This window comes from Arabidopsis thaliana, assembly GCF_000001735.4.
Source record: "Arabidopsis thaliana chromosome 1 sequence".
Taxonomy (NCBI): domain Eukaryota; kingdom Viridiplantae; phylum Streptophyta; class Magnoliopsida; order Brassicales; family Brassicaceae; genus Arabidopsis; species Arabidopsis thaliana.
The window spans coordinates 2,013,600-2,034,148 of record NC_003070.9 but is presented as its reverse complement, the minus strand read 5'-3'; the positions used below and the strand labels follow the sequence as shown (position 1 = coordinate 2,034,148).

The following is a 20,549-nucleotide window of genomic DNA, read 5'->3' as shown; positions in this document are numbered from 1 at the left end:
CCATTGAAAAGCGATAAGGTTTATAGACAAAAACAACCGCTTGTGACAGTGACGGGACCAGACAAGTGTTAGAAATTAATAAGAAAGAAAAAAAATCGAACTCCCACTAAACCATTTCTTAACCAACCTTAAATATAGTCATCTAATTCAAATCAACGATCATCAAACATAATTACATCCAACTTAGTTTAAATGCATATAAACCAGCTTGTGCGTAATCCAATTGATTAACCATATCCGATTACACTTTATTTGGACCAAACCTTGATGACAATGTTCAATACATAAATTCCACATTTGGTTCACACATCTCCAACATGTTACATATAATGTCATGTCGTATATCTGTGAGAAAGTAGTAGCTCGGCATGATTCATACTTTAAAATCCAGCAAAGCAGAGGTCCCGCCAAGTCCTTTGCCATTGAAGTAAGTAGCGTAATCTCTGATGGTGGTCTCTCTGTACTTTGGAGGATTTTCTTCGGACACAAGCTCTTTAATGGGTCCGTACACTCTAGGATTTGGTTTTACGTGGGTATGGAAGAAACATGCGACAGAGACTCGAGCTCTTGTGGCTCTGTTCGCCAATACTCTATGCTTCAAACTGATGAACTTGTCGTTTGTTATAAGCTGCAGCCAACGCAATTAAAAAAAAAAAAAAACTTTGAACCAAGAGGAAGATTTCTTAAACAAATCTAGCATTGTAAATAAACTTGTGAAATCTGAGCTAGCAAACATGTATTGATTGCGCAAACTTGCCTGCAGAAGATCTCCGATGTTGATGATGAGAGCGCCGGGAACATGAGGAACATCGAACCAGTATCCCTCACGACAAACCTGAAGCCCTTCTATGTTATCTGGTAGAAGGACGGTAAGAAAAGAGCCGTCGGAGTGCTTACTTGTGCCAAAAGTTAGGTCAGGCTCCGGACACGGTGGGAAGTAGTGGCAAAGCATGCGCAAACCCTTTAAGCACTCCATGTCCTTGAGGTGATTAGGGTTCAACCCTAGTGCTTCTGACAAAAGCTCAAACAGAAATTCACCCAAAATCATCACTTGCTTTGAGTATTCCATCATAACATCCCTGAAAGAATCCACCAAGAACGAATAAAGAGATATGAAAGTTGCTTACGTGTTCACAAAGGCTTTTCCAAACGCAAGTTTGAATGTTTGCATAAACTAGCAAAGACTAAGGTCTAAATCACTTTCCAACAGATATTACACATCAAATAAAGTTAAAGCAATGGAGTCATACCTACAAATCTCTGGCAGATCCTGTGGTTCTGGAGGATCTGGAGCCATGTAACAATAGAATGTGTCTCTCCAATTCGCAGCTGCAGCAGTGTAGAGATCGAAATTACTTAAATAGATAAACTTTCTGCCGAAATCGCGGCTGTACAAATCTTTCCTCACTTCAGGAGGTTGCTCATGAAAGTCACGAACTCCATCTTTCATCTTCTCAAGAAGCTCGAGCGAAACTCCATGGTTGATCACTTGGAAGAAACCCCACTTGGCAGCTGCTTCTTTAATCCCTTCAATCGCGTTCTTGTGCTTAATCGCGTCCTGGAAGTCCCGTCCTCCGAGATCGATCGTTGGGATCGTCTTGAGATGTAGCAGGTCCGAGGGAAGTGGTTTAGGGTTTGCTAGTTCGACAGATGAGTGATGGAAAATGCGTGGAATCTTTGAGATTCCAGAGTCAACGAGTCCTTTCACACCAGTCTTCGTCTCATCGAAAGCTTTAAGCTCACTGGCACGATCGAATGAAGGAGCAATCTTCGTGCTCTCCATCGTTTTGGTCTCTCGTAAGACAGATAGAGCAATCTGATACAATCATATATAACGAAAGCACCCACCGACACATTACCCAACCCACCAAAAAGTATAATGTTGACATATTACTCGTTTTTCTTGTGTTCCAAGATGGGACCAACTGCTAGCTAGCAAAACCATTGATAAAATATAAAGTTGATCGAAAATAACAGTGGCTCGTGACAGTTCTTGTCTTATTATACAATAAGTTATTACGAAGAAAAACAAAAATCAGAAGCATCTTTATTATACAAATGATACGATAGGTTACAATTTGCATTTTAATATGAGGTATACGTGTGCATCTTTAAACATGGCATCTTGGGTAAGAAAGTCAAAACATGAATTTTCTTATGTATCTCAAAAACCAATTATTTAAAGAGAAATTTCAAAAATTACAAATTTTGAATCAATAAATATCAAATGATCGATTACCTCAAATTAGTCTAGAACATATATTTGTTATAGAAACTTGATTTCAAAACTGCATGAAATATTTGTTATATTTACAACTGAAGTTGTAGCAATAGATTTACTTTCTCCTATAGCTTTAGAAATTTAGAAAATTATATTCAATCTGGCTAAAACAAATGGCAATCACACATGACACATCTGTCTACAACGAATATTGATTTTCTAATTAATTAGAGCAAGTCCAGTGATTAGTTTCTAAATAAAGTTTTTATGTATTTTTTATTAATAAATTTGGATAGTTTTGTAGTTTAGAGATTTTTTAGAGTTTTTGAAAATTTTATAGTCCATTGGTAGAATTCTTAAGTGGGTTTCTAAAAGAAAAAAAATTTGAAAAAAAGAAAATTATATGACTCTGGAATTAAATCAAGATTAGATTGAGAGAGTAGATAACCAACATGATTTTTCATGAAAGTAAATCGGATTCTGAACTTAATTCCGTATCAGTGTAATTATATGCTATGGCCAATAACATTAACAAGCTTAAGTATAGCAACAAAAGGATTCAGCATTTTCAACACAAAACTAAATATAAGTATAGCAAACGTGAGAAAACACTTTCTCTAGTCTCACCACACCAATGTAACCCAAACTAAAGTTAAAGTTGAGAAAATATATACATACAGTTACCTAACTAGATGTTTGATCAAACTGAACTAAAACCATATTGAAGTTAACCTTTTGATTTTATTTCAACAAGTTAACCTGAAGATGTGTCTGAGGAAGAAGCATCAGCTTCTGCTTCTGTATTGTTCCTCTTCATTTTCTTCTTTCTCACATGTTCTACATCAGTAAAAAACCAAGTAATCTTGGAGACTAGATCAAAAATAGAACAGAACTGAAGTGAAGCTGTTTAACCTTGACATTGCTAATGAAGAAGAAGAGTAAAGAAATAAACTATGGCCATAAATCTCAATCTGACCAAGTGTTTGTCACTCTTGCGTAAAAACAACAACAACACAAGAGAATCCATTTCCTGAAACTGAAACTGAAAGTGAAACTGAAAGTGAAAGTGAAAAAGAAACAACATAACTCAAACACATAAACTGAAACTGAAAATGAAAGTGAAAGTGAAACAACTCAAACTCATAAACTAAAACTGAAAGTGCCAAACTGAAACAACTCAAACTCATAAACTGAAACAACTCATTGATTAACATAGGCGTACACTTAAACATAAAACATAGACTTAAAACAGACACTAAACATAAAAACACACTTGAAACAGACACTAAACATAAAAACAGAGTTAAAAGAGACACTTAGACAACCATAATCAATAACTCACTCACACACACAACAGAACAACCTTTTGCATCTTTTTCAACAAAATGGATCTGATAACTGCTCACATTTGAATCAAGAAAGTATAACCTTTATAAACCAATCACAGCTCTGGAGAACAACAGATGCAAACAATGCAGAAAAAACACTACAAAAACACTAATCAGTAAAAGCAAAAAAAAACTTGAAGACCACATCATCTAATGATTTTTAACAGCTTCTCAATCAACGATCTATTGCAAAATTCAGAACCTAAAAGCACTTACAAATTTATCCAATCCTACATTTATGCAAAATCTTCCCACTCAATCAAACAATCTTGAGCTTCAATTTCTTGAAATAAGATTAAGAACCAGAAATTTAATAAGATCGAAAAACTTGCCGGAAGAAGAACATAAGCCAGAAGTGGAAGAGTCCAAGCTAACAAACTCGTCGTCGGAAGAAGACTTCGAGTTCGAACCATCACCACCGGAATCAGAAGGATGAGGACTCACCGTGATTTTGATTGGCGGAGGAATCGGGAACAGAAACTTCTCGAAATCAAAAGAACCGAGTTTGTTTTTCGATTCCAATCGACTTTGGAGTCTCTGTAGGAACACGAAGAAATGAGAGAGAAGAAGAAAAAAATTAAAACGCGTGTGTATTTTTTTTGGTTGAGTCAAAACTTTTACCCAATAAAGTGAAGCCACGTATGGGTTTCTATTGGGTCGCGAAAAACCCAATTTTAGGAACGATCCTAAATGGATTGTTCTGTTTTTCTTTCTGTTGAGCCCATTTTACTTAGAAATCTAACATAGAAACCCACTAAAAACTATTGCTGGACTTGGTCTTAGGAGAAATGAATCGGTTCAATGGTTTGTTGGAAACTTAAGAAAATAAATTTAAAAAAAAAAAAAAACAGAATCAGGTCAAAATTAAAATTTTGTTTAACTCGATTCTTTGGACTTTGCAACTTTAATATGGGTTGATTTATCTAAACTAGAGTCTTTAAAGAGATTAAATTCAAAAACTATTGTATTCTGCAAAGAGCAACGTGACATGAAACAATTAATAAGTTAAAAGTTGCACAGAATTATATGAAAATAAACTAGATGAAATGTAGTAGTACTTTGATCTCAAACTCCAGGAAGTCCCTTTTCGTTTGCAATCAAACTTCAGGAAACACAACTTCTATCATACTTTCTTCCCCAAGAAAACTCTTCAACCGTTTAACCTCGTCATCACTTTCTCCATATTCCAGAATCTGCAACTCCTTCACTTGGTTCAGAGGCATGGAGACATCGAGTGGGTAACCATTCAGATCCTGAAGAAGTATCAATCGATAAATGTATGTTAACTGATCAACCTCTAAGTTCGTGTGTATATTTATTTGGTCTTAGGTTTTGCATACCTCGATGATGAGAGTTTCAAGCTTTGGAGACTGTTTAAGTATATCTGCAAGCAATTTCCAAGCTCGTGTTTTCTTAGTCCCAAAAGATAAACTAACCAGATTGTTGAATACCGGTAGAAGTAGCCCATATTTACAGCATGAATAGATCACCTGAAACACAATCAGAGTTTAATAATAATGTCCAAGAGTTTCCAAACGATATAGAATAAATTGACTAACTTACTCCAACCGAATCGGGAGATAGACTAAGGATCTCAACATTTCTTATTCCCATAATGAGTTTGGTTACATCCGGGCTCTCGACATGTTCAGCCTTATCAAGATTCAGATAAGCTTCAACAAGGGATTCCAAGTTAACTTGTGGATACCCATACAAGGCGTAATCAGAGTAGTCAAGGTACTCGAGATTTGGCAGGTCAAATGAGATTACGCTCTCAAAATGATACTCGTAGTGAACTGATAGTCTCTTGAGCGTAGGACTCGATATGGTGTAAGGCATTGATTCGCCATTTTGATTGAGATATAACGCCTCGACCACCGGGCAACCAGCAAGAAGCACATTAGACAACTCTCCAAAATCATCAAAGAAGACGCTATGGATGAAGAGAAACTTAAGAGATGGAAGTGACACATATGAAGGAAGCTTTCCAAGAAAGAGACGTGTGCCTAGTGTCAGCTTAACCAGTGTTTTGCATGTCAAGAGCTGAGGAGACAGAAAGTGTAAACCACGATCATTGATCCTTAGTACCACTTCTGAAACACCGCGCCCTACGACATTCGATATCCAGCGGCCCACACAAGCCTTTCGTTGTTCATCGTCCCTGCCAACATGACATTTTAGTGACAACTTCCTGATCGGATAATCACACTGCAAAGCTACTGTTCGATCCACCAAATCCTTAAAGCTCTCCGGAAACACATAGCTCGCTTCTTGTTCACCCATTCCAGAGACAGAATCGTCAAACTCGAGGGTATCCACTAATTTAAAGAGAGTCCTCCACTTTTTAGAAAGAACCGATGTTGAAACAGCCTGTTTTGTCGCAAGTAATGACAAGATTTTGCCCAGAATCTCGTCAGGGAGCCAGTTGATTGCATCTCTCGGGCCAGTATCCAACTTTTTGGCATCCATAGAGATAAACAACAGTACCTGAAACATCAAGTGATTCAACTGCCTTGAATTAACACATAAACCAATAATGTATCCAAAAATCGACCTAATTTCACGAAAATGTATAACCTAGTCGTAGAAGCTCAAAATTGCTTGAATTCTCTAAAGAAGGTGAGAAATTGTAAGAACAAGAGACGTTACGAAGATCAGAAAATATCAAGTTTCCGTTAAATCCAAAGGAATGAACAAAAGCAAACGAAAGTAACGATGCTAACCAAATCCGTACACGATGTTCAAGCGGTGGAGGACGGCGGAGAGAAAGAGACACTAGTGATCGATTCTCAAGAGCAATTCTGGGTAATTAGGAATTTCGTTTTAAAACCGATCGGTTATATGTGGATATGTTAATTGAACCGAACCAAACATCAATGGAAACCGACGCGTACCGAAATCAATCTGGACATTTAGATTGATTTTTAAGTTGTGGATAACTACCATAGTGTTTAGTCATTTGACAATTAGGTAAGTACTTTGCATTTTAACATGTGACTTAAGTACATTTTAACATAAGCTTTTTTATGCCTCTCGGAAGTCGGAAACCAGCTAATTTATGAGAAATAATATCAAAAATTACAACTTTTATAACATTTATCTAAAAACATGAACGATTCTCTAATGTTACGTTATTACGAGATTTAAACTCTTGAATTTGCAAAATCCGTGTTAGGAGCCATACAATCAGATTAATTCATCAAGCTATATACTAAAACTGTGCTCCAAATCCTCATGACATGATGCAAATCTACATGGTCGGACTATATAAGTATATATAAACCATATATTAGTTTTACATCAAAACCATTGATATAGGTTGATATTATTAAAAAAAAAAAAACCTTGTGACAGTTTCATGCATGGCTTTAACAGTCATAAAAGAAGGCATTACACATATAATCAAAGTCCCAAGCACCCTTATTAGACAAGCTAAATCACATTCTCAGATCTTGAGATAGAGTAATCCAGAGGTACCATCGAATCCTTTGGATCTGTAGAACTTTGCATACTCTGTAATAGTAGTGTCTCTATAATTAGGAGGGTTTTCTTCAGACAAAATCTCTTTGATGGGTCCATAAACTCGAGGATTCGCCATCAAATACGAGCTGAAGAAACATGCCACTGAAATTCTCGGTCCAGCTACATTGGCCAAAACCCTATGCTCCACGCTTATGAACTTGTCGTTTGTTATAAGCTGCACCCAATGAGGTAATAAAAGTCAGATTTATATTAGTCCATTGATTAACCACTGATAAAAAACCAAAAGGGTTAGTTAGTTAGCCTGAAGAAGATCTCCAACGTTAACAACAAGAGCTCCAGGGACAGGAGGAACATCAACCCAATATTGGTCATGAAGAACTTGAAGCCCTCCGATATGGTCTTGAAGAAGAATAGTGAGAAAAGAGTTGTCGGAGTGTTTCGTTAAGCCTAGAGTAAGGTCGGGTTGGGGACATGGCGGGTAATAATGGCCGAGCAACAGCAAGGAGTTAGTGCAATCCATGTCCTTGAGGTGATTAGTGTTTAACCCTAGAGCTTCCGAGAGAAGCTCGAAGAGTAATTTACCCAATTTCATCACTTCCTTTGAGTACTCAATCATCATCTCCCTGAAAAAATGTCCACCAAAATCTTTAAGACACACTAATGAATAATGGGGGCGTAAAAATCTTCAACGAAATCCTAGCGCTTATAACTATTTGAATAAGTTATTATTGGATTTATGTATTTCAATTGTTATAAAAATTTGTTAAAAAAGAAAACGTATTATTGGATTAATATTCGTCTAACGAGTAGTGAAACACTATTCGACCATATATAATTTCTTCGGACCGAGGAACACAACATGTTACAAAAGCAAAAATAGTCAAACTCGTAATTTAACAAATTTGGAAATCTTACCCACAAGTGGCGGGTAAGTCCTCCGGTCTCGGGGGATCTGGTGCTGTATAACAACCAAGTGTATCTCTCCAATTCGCCGCCGGTGAGCTAAACAGATCGAAGTTGCTGCTGTATACCATCTTACTAGCTGGATCTCGAGAGTAAAACCCTTTCTTCACTTCAGTGTCTTGCTCGTGAAACTCACGAATCCCATCTATCATCTTCTCCAACACATCCATCGGGATCCCGTGGTTGATCACCTGGAAAAATCCCCATTTCTCTGCCGCGTCTCCGATCTTCTCCACCAAGCTCCGCCGCGTGATCGAGTCCGTGCCACCTCCTTTGAGATCGATTGTGGGGATGGAGAAATCAGAGGAGGAAGGTGGTTTTGGACTTGTTAAAGTAGCCGGAGGTGCACGAAATATCGAAGGAATCTCTGTGATTCCGGCGTCGATAAGGCCTTTCACGCCGGTTTTAGTCTCGTCGAAAGCTTTGAGTAGAGTTGAACGATCAAGTGCAGCAACTTGGGGAAGTGATGACTCCATTGCTTTTAGCTGAAAATGCAATTGCCGTTGGTTTGAAGTTGGATCTTAATACTACAAGTTGTCAAAAGTTTCACGAGTCAACGACGAAGATAGATGAGAAGAAGTACATGTCTTAGTTAAATTATTCACGTTTCCCACGTGGGGAAAAACCGGGACAAGAAAAAATAATGATAACAAAAAATAGGAAAATGGAGATGCGGGGTATCGATCCCCGTACCTCTCGCATGCTAAGCGAGCGCTCTACCATCTGAGCTACATCCCCGATGACGAAAATGTACAATTGGTCAAAATAAATTAATATACGAACTATACTAGTATCATATTCAACAGCTCATTTTGTCACGTTTATATATTGTATATACAATAATTTTTGTTATTATTTTATTTTTGGCCATCAGCAAGACCTTTTTAAAAAATCGCAACAATAATATTATTCAAGTATTCGGATAGTGGCTCTCGCGTCGAAATGTTTTGGAAGCCTGCGTCACTATCATGGTTAATGGCAAGTTGGCAACAACTACATGAGGTAATCCTTTGTCAAAAATAAATAAATTGAAATCTCTGATAAAAAGATAAAATATAGATTCTGTTCTAATACGATATTTAGTCGAAACTAATAAAAGAGTATATACGAACTTTTTAATGTCTTTGTAATTTGTAAATTCCGTTGTAGTTTTGTAAATTTAAGAAAGTTTTGTTGCCCCAAAAAAAAACGAAATTAAAAAGGAAGTTTTATTCGTTTGATTATTAGTTTATTTAGCTTCTTTTATTTCACCTTTGGGCCTTACACATCAAATCAAACTTAAAAGTTAAAAGGAAAACTTTGGGCCTTGGCCTCTGGGTTATATACTCTTAAGGCTTAACCCGACGGCGGTCAACTACCGGCCTGAAATAACCGGTTTTTATTTTTCCTTTGTTTCTCTTTTCAAAGTGCTCACTTTCCCGGTGACTCTTTAGTCAAAATTTCAAATTAATTCCTCTAAGGTGCCCTAATCCCGGCTGCTCGTCGGGGGAAAATAACCCGGCAGGGATTGAGCAACAGCGTGAGTCCCAAAGTGAGAGACAGTGTGAATCCCAAAGTGAGAGAGTGAGTGTTTTAGCGACAGAGAGATATGGCCGGATTAACGAGAACGGCCGGTGCTTTTGCGGTAACTCCACACAAGATCTCCGTTTGCATTCTCCTGCAGATATACGCTCCTTCCGCTCAGATGTCTCTTCCTTTTCCTTTCTCTTCCGTTGCTCAGCACAACCGCCTCGGCCTCTACTTGCTCTCTCTTACTAAGGTTTCACTCTTCGATTTCTCTCGAATTGCAATATCTTGTAGTTTTTTGAGGTTTAATTCAGCAATGTCTTTTGATTCTTCTGAGTTTCCTGGCCCGTCTCTCATACCCGAAGTTGTATCGAGTTTCTTTATTGCATTTCTTAGAGCTTCTTTGCTAATTTCTGAGATTGATTTCAGCGATGTCTGTTGTAACGATTTCACGGCTCAAAACTCTTGTAACTTATGTTGATTTCATGAGTGAATAATGAATTTGCTGGTTTCGTGTGCTAACAAACTGTTCTTTTCCCTGACGAGATTGATATTCATGCTGCAGTCTTGCGATGATATATTTGAGCCGAAGCTGGAAAAGCTCATCAACCAGTTGAGGGAAGTTGGTGAAGAGATGGACGCGTGGCTAACTGACCATTTAACTAATAGATTTTCCTCTTTGGCTTCACCAGATGATCTATTAAATTTCTTTAATGACATGCGAGGTTAGCTACTTGCTTGCTTAAGGTCTGTTTTTTCTTCTTTTCCATCATGTTTGACTCAAATTAGTTATCATTTCTTTGTATGTAGGAATACTTGGGAGCCTTGATTCAGGAGTCGTGCAAGATGATCAGATTATTTTGGATCCCAACAGCAACTTGGGAATGTTTGTTCGTCGTTGCATTTTGGCATTCAACCTTTTATCGTTCGAGGTATTGAGCTTTTTACGTTTGTGTTATTCTTGTTTTATTTTGAGACTGAATAATATTAATATTATTCAACATGACGTGTAGTTTGAGGTTTTGCTTGAAGGACGCGGATTTGTTAGCTTTTTCGTCAGCCACTTAATTGTGTCTAAACATCTATGTGAAGTTTGTTTGTTTCTTGACCCACTACAATGGAGTACTTGTCTAGGCTAGACTTAAATGTAGACGCATGTATAGGTACATTAAAATATGATATCTAATGGCAGAACTCTGGCTGGTCTGGTTGAAGTGTAATATCTAGCTGTAGTGTTCTTGATTGCTGCAGAAACACATAAGTGAATGTTTGAAAGAACCGTCCATTTCATTGATATGTGCAGGGAGTTTGTCATCTTTTTTCAAGTATTGAAGATTACTGCAAAGAAGCCCATTCAAGCTTTGCTCAGTTTGGTGCACCTAATAATAATCTGGAGTCATTAATACAATATGATCAGATGGATATGGAGAATTATGCAATGGATAAACCAACTGAAGAAATAGAGTTTCAGAAAACTGCTAGTGGAATTGTCCCTTTTCACCTTCATACACCAGATTCACTTATGAAAGCGACAGAAGGTATCCCTTATGGTATTCACCCAATTCAGAGAAAACCTAGAGTTTTTCAGAGTCTCAGGTGCTAGAAAACTATGAGGAAATAGAGTTTTATATTCATGATCAGGCTGCAATTTAGCTGCCACTTTTCTCATATATGTTTGGTAATGTATTTTTGCTGATGATTAGCATCAGTCATAGGATCAACGTTTTATCAAAGTCTTTCGATGTGTTTGTATGAAGCTTTTTCAGACTTTTCTTTTTTAACAGTTGGGCTTCTGAAGATATTTCCCTTTTTCCCTTTTGTAATGTAGAAACGATCTACTAAGAAATTAATTTTGTCGGTTTTTTATATTTTTGTTTCATTCTTATGCTTTGACACTCACTTGTCTTGTAAGGATCTCAATGTTATAATAATGCACAGAACACATGAAACATTGCAGGTTTGCTACATAATAGGAAGGAAACATCAAGGACCAGCAAGAAAGATACAGAAGCTACTCCAGTTGCTCGTGCCTCAACAAGTACACTTGAGGAATCTCTGGTAGATGAGTCATTATTCCTTCGGACAAATTTGCAGATACAAGGCTTTTTAATGGAACAGGCCGATGCAATTGAAATGTAAAGTCTCTTTTTCCTTAGTATTTATATATTTCTGTCATAAGTATTGCTAGTTTTTAAACTTTCCATCCCCTTGTAATTTGATGTCAGCCATGGAAGTTCAAGTTCATTCTCTTCAAGTTCCATCGAAAGTTTCCTTGATCAGCTTCAGAAATTAGCCCCTGAACTGCATCGTGTAATGTCTTGCAATTTTGTATTTTATTTTCAGTTAAATCAGAAGTTAATCATTCTTTCAGTGCTTTGATTCTTACATCACGACATGCAACAATGCAGGTTCACTTTTTGCGTTACTTGAATAAACTTCACAGTGATGACTACTTTGCTGCTTTGGATAATCTCCTCCGTTACTTTGATTACAGGTAATCTGTACTTTTTGCTAATTTTCTCTGTTTCCTAAAAATTTATGTTAAGAATAATATTACTGCCGAAATCGTTTATTGTTTGCATGTGACTCCTGTAAATATCCAGTTGTGTTTGCCTGTTAGATATTTGGCACTAGGAACGTTGTTTCAAACATGAGCTGATCCATGATCCATTGCCTTAAAGTGCAGGGACTGAGGGATTTGACCTTGTTCCTCCTTCAACTGGCTGCAGCATGTATGGAAGGTACGAGATTGGTTTGCTATGTCTGGGAATGATGCATTTCCGATTTGGGCATCCTAATCTGGCTCTAGAGGTGAGAATTCATTCTCCCGAGAGCTTCTATAGCTAAAAACTTGTTCTTGACGTTTAGAATCGTCTCTTGATAGACCAAATTGTACTTTGGATAGTTTACTGGGCTGTTGGTGAGGCTAATAATAAGAGATGCCCATTTTTGATGTATCTTGAGTGAGTTAACCCCACACTATTCTTCACCTTAGATCATACTTCTGTGTATATACAGATTTTACTCGTAGGATGCTTTAGAAAGTTGAAAATTTGCTCATGCAAGCAATGATGTGTTTGAGGTGGGGCAGACTTAATGCGATTTTTTTGCTATCAACTTCACATTTATAGAGTCTTATCATTGTTTGGTTTGCTCATAATATGGTTTCTCCTTAACCACAGGTTTTGACAGAAGCTGTGCGTGTATCACAGCAGGTATATTCTCACTTTATCATCCGCTGTTAGTTCAGTTTATAGTACTTTTGGAAGAAAGTGGCGTGTTTGACGAATTCCTGCACGATGTTTAGGTTTATGAAAGTTTCCTTAAGCTGAATCTTGAGCTAGTTTCTTCTATTGTTATATCACCAAGTTCTGCAAAGCGATTTTTAGGGTGTCTCATGGGTCAGTGCATTCTTACCAGATATGAAAATTTGTTGTATTCGGAACATGCTAGAAGGATCACATCTCTATTGTTTGGCTTTATTATGCAATTCATAAGCAACACTAAAGCTTGCATTGTTTGAAGAGACGTTTGTACAAGCTGTAATTCATTTATGTTAATTAAAACTTTTTTTTTTTTTAATTCTGCAGCTTAGTAATGATACTTGTCTAGCATATACGCTAGCAGCAATGAGCAACTTGTTATCGGAAATGGGCATTGCAAGTACCTCCGGTGTTCTCGGATCCTCATACTCACCCGTCACTAGCACTGCGTCTTCATTATCTGTACAACAAAGAGTGTACATACTTTTGAAAGAGTCTTTGAGGAGAGCTGACAGTCTAAAGTTAAGACGCTTAGTGGCTTCTAATCATCTTGCGATGGCTAAATTTGAGTTGATGGTAAAGTCTTTACTTAACTGTGATGAACATAGCTCTTTCCTTATTTATTTATGATATATCTCTGATCTGTCGTGAGAATCTGGGGTATGATTTTTCATTTAGAACCTGGTGTGTCTCTCATATCTTTTGATGCACAAAGAACCTGTGAATTATCACTGTGCTCGCAGCAATTCTAGTTCTTTATAGTACTCGAAAAAATGTTAACATGTGAGGGAAATATATATAGAAGAATTTGTGACGTCGCTTATGAGAAAAAGAAAACACAAAAGAAAAGTGATGAAGCACATTTGATAGATAGATAGGAAGAAGCTGGAGCAATTAAAGTTTTTTTTGTTTCCATAGAAAATTATTTCAGCGTCTGAATTTTCTAATGAGAAAAATGTGATGTATAGAGAAAGAAATCACCAGTTTTCCTTTGGCATGTGTATCTATTTCATCTCTTTCCTTGTTTTTTGTCCTGTAACTAGACATACAAAGCTTGAATTTTCACGAGCTTTTTCATTCAAATTATTTGTTTGCTTTGTTTGTTCTGCTAGCCCTATATATAGGGCATTGTCAACTAACTTAGACAAAATCCATATACTTAAGTTTCTACTCTTTTGATATACGCCAAATCAAAATAGTTATTTTGTTGTAATACAGCATGTGCAAAGGCCTCTACTGTCATTTGGTCCCAAAGCTTCTATGCGTCACAAAACTTGTCCAGTTAGTGTCTGCAAGGTACTGAATATACCACCCAACTCTTTTGGAAATATTTACATCTCCGTTTGAGGTCTAATCAGTTCTTGAATATTCCATGTCAGGAAATAAGACTAGGGGCACACCTAATCAGCGACTTTTCTTCTGAAAGCTCTACAATGACAATTGATGGTTCTCTAAGCTCGGCTTGGCTTAAAGACTTGCAAAAACCATGGGGTCCACCTGTGATTTCCCCAGACTCCGGTTCTAGAAAAAGTTCAACTTTTTTTCAACTCTGTGATCATTTGGTCTCAATTCCTGGATCCGTGTCACAATTAATAGGTGCTTCTTATTTACTCCGGGCTACTTCATGGGAGTTATATGGCAGGTAAGATTGATATCGAGTTTCTGTTGGAAGATGATTGTTACTTTCTTAGAAAGCTCTCCTGCATTGTTTTCTGAGTATTGACTAGCATTAACTAGGGAAGAATTGTTTATTGCAATTTTGATGTAGGCACTTTCTTCCACACAATTTCCATATACCTGTGTTGTTTCAGTTGACTGTTTGCTAGGTGCTGCATATTCCCATTCAACTATGTCTTAGAAAGAAATTTTTTGTGAGGATATTACTTGATTGTGATATCGCTTGTTATGAACTTAAAATTGCGTAAACTACTAGTATATGAGTCTCCCTCATGTATTCCACTATGATGAAGTATGCTAATTTATAAGTTAGAACTCCATAGCATTGTCTTCCTTTCGCTTTTGATGCTTACAATACCTATTTCAAAGATGAAATCATGATCATCTCACTTATCTCCACTTGCTGTTACTTTATCTGTGTTTCCATCTTTATTGTATTTTCTTATTCCTGGGAGGTTATTTTAACTCATCTTATCACAATTTCTTCCATCTCCTTTAGAAGCTAATGCATTTCACTTTAAGTATGATAACTAGAAAGACCATAGTTTAATTTCTCACTGCTCGGTGCACCAAAAAAAAAAACAATTTCTCACTGCTCAAACCCTTAATGTTGAAGAAGTCATTACTTATACAGTTTCTTCTTTACTGATTTCTAACAACTAAACATATGAACTTGACGATTTTTTTGTACTTTATTAATTCATTTGTTTTCTTTAGCGCTCCCATGGCTCGGATGAATACCTTGGTGTATGCAACTTTATTCGGTGACTCTTCTAGGTAATTTCCTGTAGATATATCAATTGCCTGTTCTACTCTCAATTCCTTTCCCTCTCCGGGTCTCTCGCTCACCCTTTCTAGCTCTTTTTCTTTCTAAAACGGTCTCTTACATTCGTTTTGAGTGATTTTGATATATTTCTTACATTTGCAGTTCGTCTGACGCAGAGTTAGCATACTTGAAGCTCATTCAACATTTGGCACTATATAAGGGATACAAAGGTTAGAATCTGTTGCTCAAGGTCATGCGCACCTTGTTATACATGTCTCAGTATCTCAAGTCACAAATTAACCTATACAAAGTACCTTGATGATCCTTCGCAATAAAAAGTTATAGCTGAATATTATGTTTCTGTAGAATGAATAAGAAGGCCATGTCAGTGTACAAAAGTCAGAACTTTCTTCTATTTTTTCTGATCATGTTCATATGTTGCTGCTTCTACTGCATGCAGGGTATTTATTTAGATCTTGCTCCATGGTTTTTCTTTTCCTATGTTGACCTATTTTCTGAACCAATGTTTTTCTAGATGCCTTTGCTGCTCTTAAGGTCGCAGAGGAAAAGTTCTTAACCGTATCGAAATCAAAAGTATTGTTGCTCAAGTTGCAACTACTACATGAGCGTGCCTTGCATTGGTAAGGTTCCCTACCTCCTATGTTGAACATGCACTCAAGTTGCAACCAACAAAGTTGATCCATTATCTGCTCTCTGTGATCACTTACTATATTGTTTAAGGGTTATATAAATTCAAAACAGAGGCTTCCTAGTGTTCTGGAATTGTTATATCTTAAGTTGGCTGTTCTAACTTTGTTAAATCCATTAGTGGGAATTTAAAACTAGCTCAACGAATATGTAATGAGCTAGGAGGCTTGGCATCAACAGCCATGGGTGTAGACATGGAGCTAAAAGTAGAAGCAAGTCTTCGTGAAGCTCGGACTTTGCTTGCAGCAAAACAGTATAGCCAGGTTTGTAAAAAAGTCTTATTGGCCATCTGTTTTTTAAGCCCATGTGATATATTTATTTCAGGCCATGTGCTATGGCAATGTTAGTGTGTCTTCATTTTGCTTTGGTACTACGTTCTCTACAGGCAGCAAATGTGGCACACTCCCTCTTCTGCACATGTCACAAATTCAATTTGCAAATCGAAAAGGCGTCTGTTCTTCTTCTGCTCGCAGAGATCCATAAGGTAAGACATGGCTACAAGAAATTACTAGCTTGAGAGCACATTGATTGGAATCTGATATTCCATTGAAAATATGTTCCGCCTTATCAAATTGCAATCAAAACTTTTTTTTTTTTTCTGGAAATTTGTTCCGTTCCATGCATACATAGCTAACATCCATCTATATGTTCTGAATGTGCTCTTTCTTTGCTGATTGCTCTTAGACTACATAGAAAAGTGTTGTACTATGGTATTATTTCTAATCTTTTATTGGTTTTCTGACCGGCGGCCTTCACCTTTCGCTTTCCCCTTTTTGGGTTCTCAGAAGTCAGGAAATGCTGTCCTGGGTCTTCCATATGCGCTGGCAAGCATCTCGTTTTGCCAGTCATTCAACTTGGATCTTCTCAAAGCATCAGCTACTCTCACTCTGGCCGAGCTTTGGCTTGGTCTTGGATCAAATCATACCAAACGAGCATTAGACCTTTTGCATGGGGCTTTCCCTATGATTCTTGGCCATGGAGGTTTGGAGTTGCGTGCTCGAGCTTACATCTTTGAAGCAAACTGCTATCTATCTGATCCAAGTTCTTCAGGTAGCTTTTGTGTCTTGTACTGCTTTGACGAGGATGTTCAGAACATAATTGAATAGAGCCTGACTGTTATGGATAAAGGTTGATCTTGTTAGTTGCGAGTTTCTAATTTGTTTACTGTTGTTACCAGTTTCCACAGATTCTGACACTGTCTTGGATTCTCTAAGGCAAGCTTCAGATGAGCTTCAAGCTTTGGAGGTATAACTTATGTCAATAAGAGTGCTATGTAGCTTTTTGTTCAAAAACAAACCTGAGCACTATATTATCGCCACATCATTGCATAAGAGATGAACAAACAAACCTGAGCACTATATAATTGCCACAACATTGCATAAGAGATGCTATGTTGCTTTTGATTCGAAAATAACACCAAACTCTTATAACTAGGTTCAGCTTCGTTTAGCTCATCATAACTCTCCTAGTACCGTGATTTACTGTTGGTTCACTTAGTAGTTGTGTTTATTGTGCAGTACCATGAACTGGCAGCGGAAGCCTCGTACTTAATGGCCATGGTATATGACAAGTTGGGACGGCTTGATGAGAGGGAAGAAGCTGCGTCTTTGTTTAAGAAACATATCATAGCTCTCGAGAACCCTCAAGATGTGGAACAAAACATGGCATGAGATGTTGTGAACCTTATTTAATAAGCTTATTGTGCAAAGCTTGTAACTTAAAGTTGTAATCATGGTCCTTACCAAGACTCGTTCTAGTGTCCGAATCTTGTCGAGATTGTGTAACTTGTAACCTTGTATAACTCTAAAATGTAGGAGACTGAGGAAGTCATCAAGATAATTGTGAAGATTTCGCAATTGACATTTTACATAACGTCTCTTTCTTTGTGAAACAAGATTGTGAATACAATCATGATTGATATTAGTTTCCATTACTTGTTATCGATCGAGCAACATTATCAAGTCGTTTAGTGTCACGATAAAGACAATTGAGCATGTGAAACAACAGACAAAGATAATTACTCTACTAATGACAATCAAGGAAACCCATTTGCCAAAAACGTCGTCGTTTTGGAATGAAACAACAGCTCAAACCCCAAAACCGTGTTGGGACGGTAAACAGACCCCTCCCTGCTCGCCGGAGCACTACTCGGCGACTTCAGATCTTCTTTCAGGGTTCTTCCAGGAATTAGATTGTCAACGAATCCAATCTTCTGAAACAAAAATCTTCGGATGCGAAGATCGATTGTGATTGTGATTGCGTTAACGGCGAAGGGGTTTCTTCATCGGCATCTTCTGGAGAAAGGTAATCTTGTAACTGCTCTCTCATTACGCATTTGCAATTCCCGAGCTTTTTCTGGTAGGAGTGATTACCGAGAGAGATTGAGAAGTGGGCTTCACTCTATTAAGTTTAACGATGCACTTACTTTGTTCTGTGACATGGCTGAGTCTCATCCCCTCCCTTCCATTGTTGATTTCAGTAGATTACTGATTGCCATTGCTAAGCTGAATAAGTATGAAGCTGTGATCTCTCTCTTTCGGCATTTGGAGATGTTGGGAATTTCACATGATCTCTATAGCTTCACTACTTTAATAGATTGTTTCTGCCGATGCGCTCGACTCTCTCTTGCTCTGTCATGTCTAGGAAAGATGATGAAGCTTGGTTTTGAGCCCAGCATAGTTACCTTTGGATCTCTGGTCAATGGATTCTGTCACGTAAATAGATTTTATGAAGCCATGTCTCTGGTTGATCAAATCGTGGGATTGGGATATGAACCTAATGTTGTAATCTACAACACTATCATTGATAGTCTCTGCGAAAAGGGACAAGTGAATACTGCGCTGGATGTTTTGAAACATATGAAGAAAATGGGAATTAGACCGGATGTTGTTACATACAACTCTCTCATTACTCGCCTTTTCCATTCTGGTACATGGGGCGTCTCTGCTCGAATACTGAGTGATATGATGAGGATGGGAATCAGCCCGGATGTAATCACTTTCAGTGCTTTGATCGATGTGTATGGGAAAGAGGGGCAGCTTTTAGAGGCTAAGAAACAGTACAATGAGATGATTCAAAGGTCAGTTAATCCTAATATTGTCACTTACAATTCACTGATCAACGGGCTTTGCATTCACGGTCTTCTAGATGAAGCCAAAAAAGTTCTTAATGTTTTGGTAAGTAAAGGTTTCTTCCCAAATGCAGTGACTTATAATACTCTCATAAATGGATATTGCAAGGCCAAGAGGGTAGATGATGGGATGAAAATCTTGTGCGTAATGTCCCGTGATGGAGTGGATGGTGACACATTCACTTACAATACTCTTTACCAAGGTTATTGTCAAGCGGGAAAATTTAGTGCTGCCGAAAAGGTTTTAGGTCGGATGGTTTCTTGTGGCGTGCATCCCGATATGTATACCTTTAACATTTTGTTAGACGGTCTATGTGATCATGGAAAAATAGGAAAAGCATTGGTGAGACTGGAGGATTTGCAAAAGAGTAAAACAGTTGTTGGTATTATTACATATAATATTATCATCAAAGGGCTGTGTAAGGCTGATAAGGTGGAAGATGCTTGGTATTTATTTTGCAGTCTTGCTCTCAAAGGAGTAAGTCCTGATGTTATAACGTACATTACAATGATGATAGGCTTGCGTAGGAAAAGACTATGGCGTGAAGCGCATGAGCTGTATAGAAAAATGCAAAAAGAGGATGGGCTTATGCCAATTAAGTAGACGTATAAAAGAGGTAAATATGAGACACCTTAGAGATAGCGAGTTAAGGGTTCACCATCACCACAGATGCGTCTTAATTTTAAGTTTGGCTGTTGTATGATACGAAATTGGACAAACATTAAGCTAGGAGGCATGATGGATTTAATCATATTTTAGATGGGAATGAGAGGATATTAAGGTACCAACCCTCAAGGCATATTGTAGACTGGTTTGGTTTGGACATGTGAAGAGTTTTGAAGCTGAAGTGTTTGGTCACTCTAGCATTAGATGTTGCAGGTGTAGTTTTGTACATACATGTAAATGATGTCTCTTTCTTACGCACATTTGTTGACATAGAGAAGCTAATATTTGCTTAAGCATGTTGTAAGCTGTAACTTTAGAATTTAACCTCCACTGTAACATATTACATATGCAATCAGGCAAACGAAGATTCGATCAAACGGGTCATTGCAAATCCAGAAGTGTGAGAAGATTGACCATTAGGAAACTTATAAAGTGGTTCAGTCTTTTACAAATTAAATTTCCTGTTTCAAACACCAATCAAATCCACCGAATTACCAAAGATTTCATGTTTGCCTCTATCCATAATGGTTGGAAAATTTTCAATTTTTTAAGTAATAGTTTGATATTGTGGGGAAAAAATACTATTCTAAACGGTAGATAGGTCTTACACGTGAGCATTCCGTAACTGGACAAGGATCAACCAAAGAGAAAGCAGGGAGATCCATCACGGAACATTATCTTTGTAATCAAAATCTGATCGTACACGTGTACACTATGATGTCCACTAACAGTCCACATCTGTTGACCTGACATTCTCAGACACACGAGAGGATCTTT

General features: G+C 37.5%; 5 protein-coding genes and 1 non-coding gene across 19 annotated transcripts; 2 read left to right on the top strand and 4 right to left on the bottom strand.

Annotated features, from left to right (window-relative positions):
- Positions 1-36: 36 nt before the first annotated feature.
- AT1G06640 (2-oxoglutarate (2OG) and Fe(II)-dependent oxygenase superfamily protein) lies at positions 37-2,523 on the bottom strand. 3 transcript variants are annotated; one of them, NM_100541.4, is made up of 3 exons: positions 1,251-2,523; positions 758-1,079; positions 37-628 (listed from the first exon to the last, which is right to left on the bottom strand). In NM_100541.4, exons 1-3 carry the CDS (start codon positions 1,781-1,783, stop codon positions 374-376), a joined length of 1,110 nt encoding a protein of 369 aa, NP_172149.1. In that variant the 5' UTR covers positions 1,784-2,523; the 3' UTR covers positions 37-373. The 3 variants fall into 3 exon arrangements, with proteins under 3 accessions (NP_172149.1, NP_973774.1, NP_001154314.1); NM_001160842.1 differs by having other exon boundaries at positions 239-633; positions 764-1,079; positions 1,251-1,811; NM_202045.3 differs by having other exon boundaries at positions 135-1,079; positions 1,251-1,811.
- A 237-nt stretch (positions 2,524-2,760) lies between these two features.
- On the bottom strand, positions 2,761-6,543 carry AT1G06630 (F-box/RNI-like superfamily protein). Of its 9 annotated transcripts, NM_100540.7 has the most exons (6): positions 6,333-6,410; positions 5,173-6,096; positions 4,950-5,099; positions 4,773-4,862; positions 3,942-4,146; positions 2,761-3,058 (listed from the first exon to the last, which is right to left on the bottom strand). In NM_100540.7, exons 2-6 carry the CDS (start codon positions 6,076-6,078, stop codon positions 2,976-2,978), a joined length of 1,434 nt encoding a protein of 477 aa, NP_563769.4. In that variant the 5' UTR covers positions 6,079-6,096; positions 6,333-6,410; the 3' UTR covers positions 2,761-2,975. The 9 variants fall into 9 exon arrangements, with proteins under 9 accessions (NP_563769.4, NP_001321698.1, NP_001154312.1 ...); NM_001331636.1 differs by lacking the exons at positions 2,761-3,058; positions 3,942-4,146 and adding an exon at positions 6,187-6,219 and having other exon boundaries at positions 4,577-4,862; NM_001331637.1 differs by lacking the exons at positions 2,761-3,058; positions 3,942-4,146 and having other exon boundaries at positions 4,498-4,862; positions 6,187-6,543.
- A 192-nt stretch (positions 6,544-6,735) lies between these two features.
- On the bottom strand, positions 6,736-8,605 carry AT1G06620 (2-oxoglutarate (2OG) and Fe(II)-dependent oxygenase superfamily protein). 2 transcript variants are annotated; one of them, NM_100539.3, is made up of 3 exons: positions 8,008-8,605; positions 7,394-7,715; positions 6,736-7,306 (listed from the first exon to the last, which is right to left on the bottom strand). In NM_100539.3, the coding sequence occupies exons 1-3, from the start codon at positions 8,529-8,531 to the stop codon at positions 7,055-7,057; spliced, it is 1,098 nt and encodes a 365-aa protein (NP_172147.2). In that variant the 5' UTR covers positions 8,532-8,605; the 3' UTR covers positions 6,736-7,054. The 2 variants fall into 2 exon arrangements, with proteins under 2 accessions (NP_172147.2, NP_001320174.1); NM_001331635.1 differs by having other exon boundaries at positions 6,736-7,715.
- Positions 8,606-8,720: 115 nt separating this feature from the next.
- On the bottom strand, positions 8,721-8,793 carry AT1G06610. The gene has a single exon. It is a non-coding gene; the product is annotated as a tRNA-Ala (tRNA).
- A 606-nt stretch (positions 8,794-9,399) lies between these two features.
- AT1G06590 (anaphase-promoting complex subunit) lies at positions 9,400-17,843 on the top strand. The gene is made up of 20 exons (NM_100538.5): positions 9,400-9,814; positions 10,127-10,286; positions 10,372-10,493; positions 10,865-11,099; positions 11,519-11,696; positions 11,787-11,871; positions 11,970-12,055; positions 12,243-12,372; positions 12,744-12,776; positions 13,152-13,400; positions 14,043-14,120; positions 14,204-14,466; positions 15,219-15,278; positions 15,430-15,497; positions 15,803-15,908; positions 16,097-16,238; positions 16,361-16,459; positions 16,761-17,025; positions 17,153-17,220; positions 17,493-17,843. Exons 1-20 carry the CDS (start codon positions 9,644-9,646, stop codon positions 17,643-17,645), a joined length of 2,751 nt encoding a protein of 916 aa, NP_172146.2. The 5' UTR covers positions 9,400-9,643; the 3' UTR covers positions 17,646-17,843.
- Positions 17,844-17,875: 32 nt separating this feature from the next.
- On the top strand, positions 17,876-20,153 carry AT1G06580 (Pentatricopeptide repeat (PPR) superfamily protein). Of its 3 annotated transcripts, none has more exons than NM_001331634.1 (2): positions 17,894-18,279; positions 18,458-20,146. In NM_001331634.1, exon 2 carries the CDS (start codon positions 18,525-18,527, stop codon positions 19,707-19,709), a length of 1,185 nt encoding a protein of 394 aa, NP_001320555.1. In that variant the 5' UTR covers positions 17,894-18,279; positions 18,458-18,524; the 3' UTR covers positions 19,710-20,146. The 3 variants fall into 3 exon arrangements, with proteins under 3 accessions (NP_172145.1, NP_001320555.1, NP_001320556.1); NM_001331633.1 differs by having other exon boundaries at positions 18,455-20,146; NM_100537.4 differs by having other exon boundaries at positions 17,876-20,153.
- The last annotated feature ends 396 nt before the right edge of the window (positions 20,154-20,549 follow it).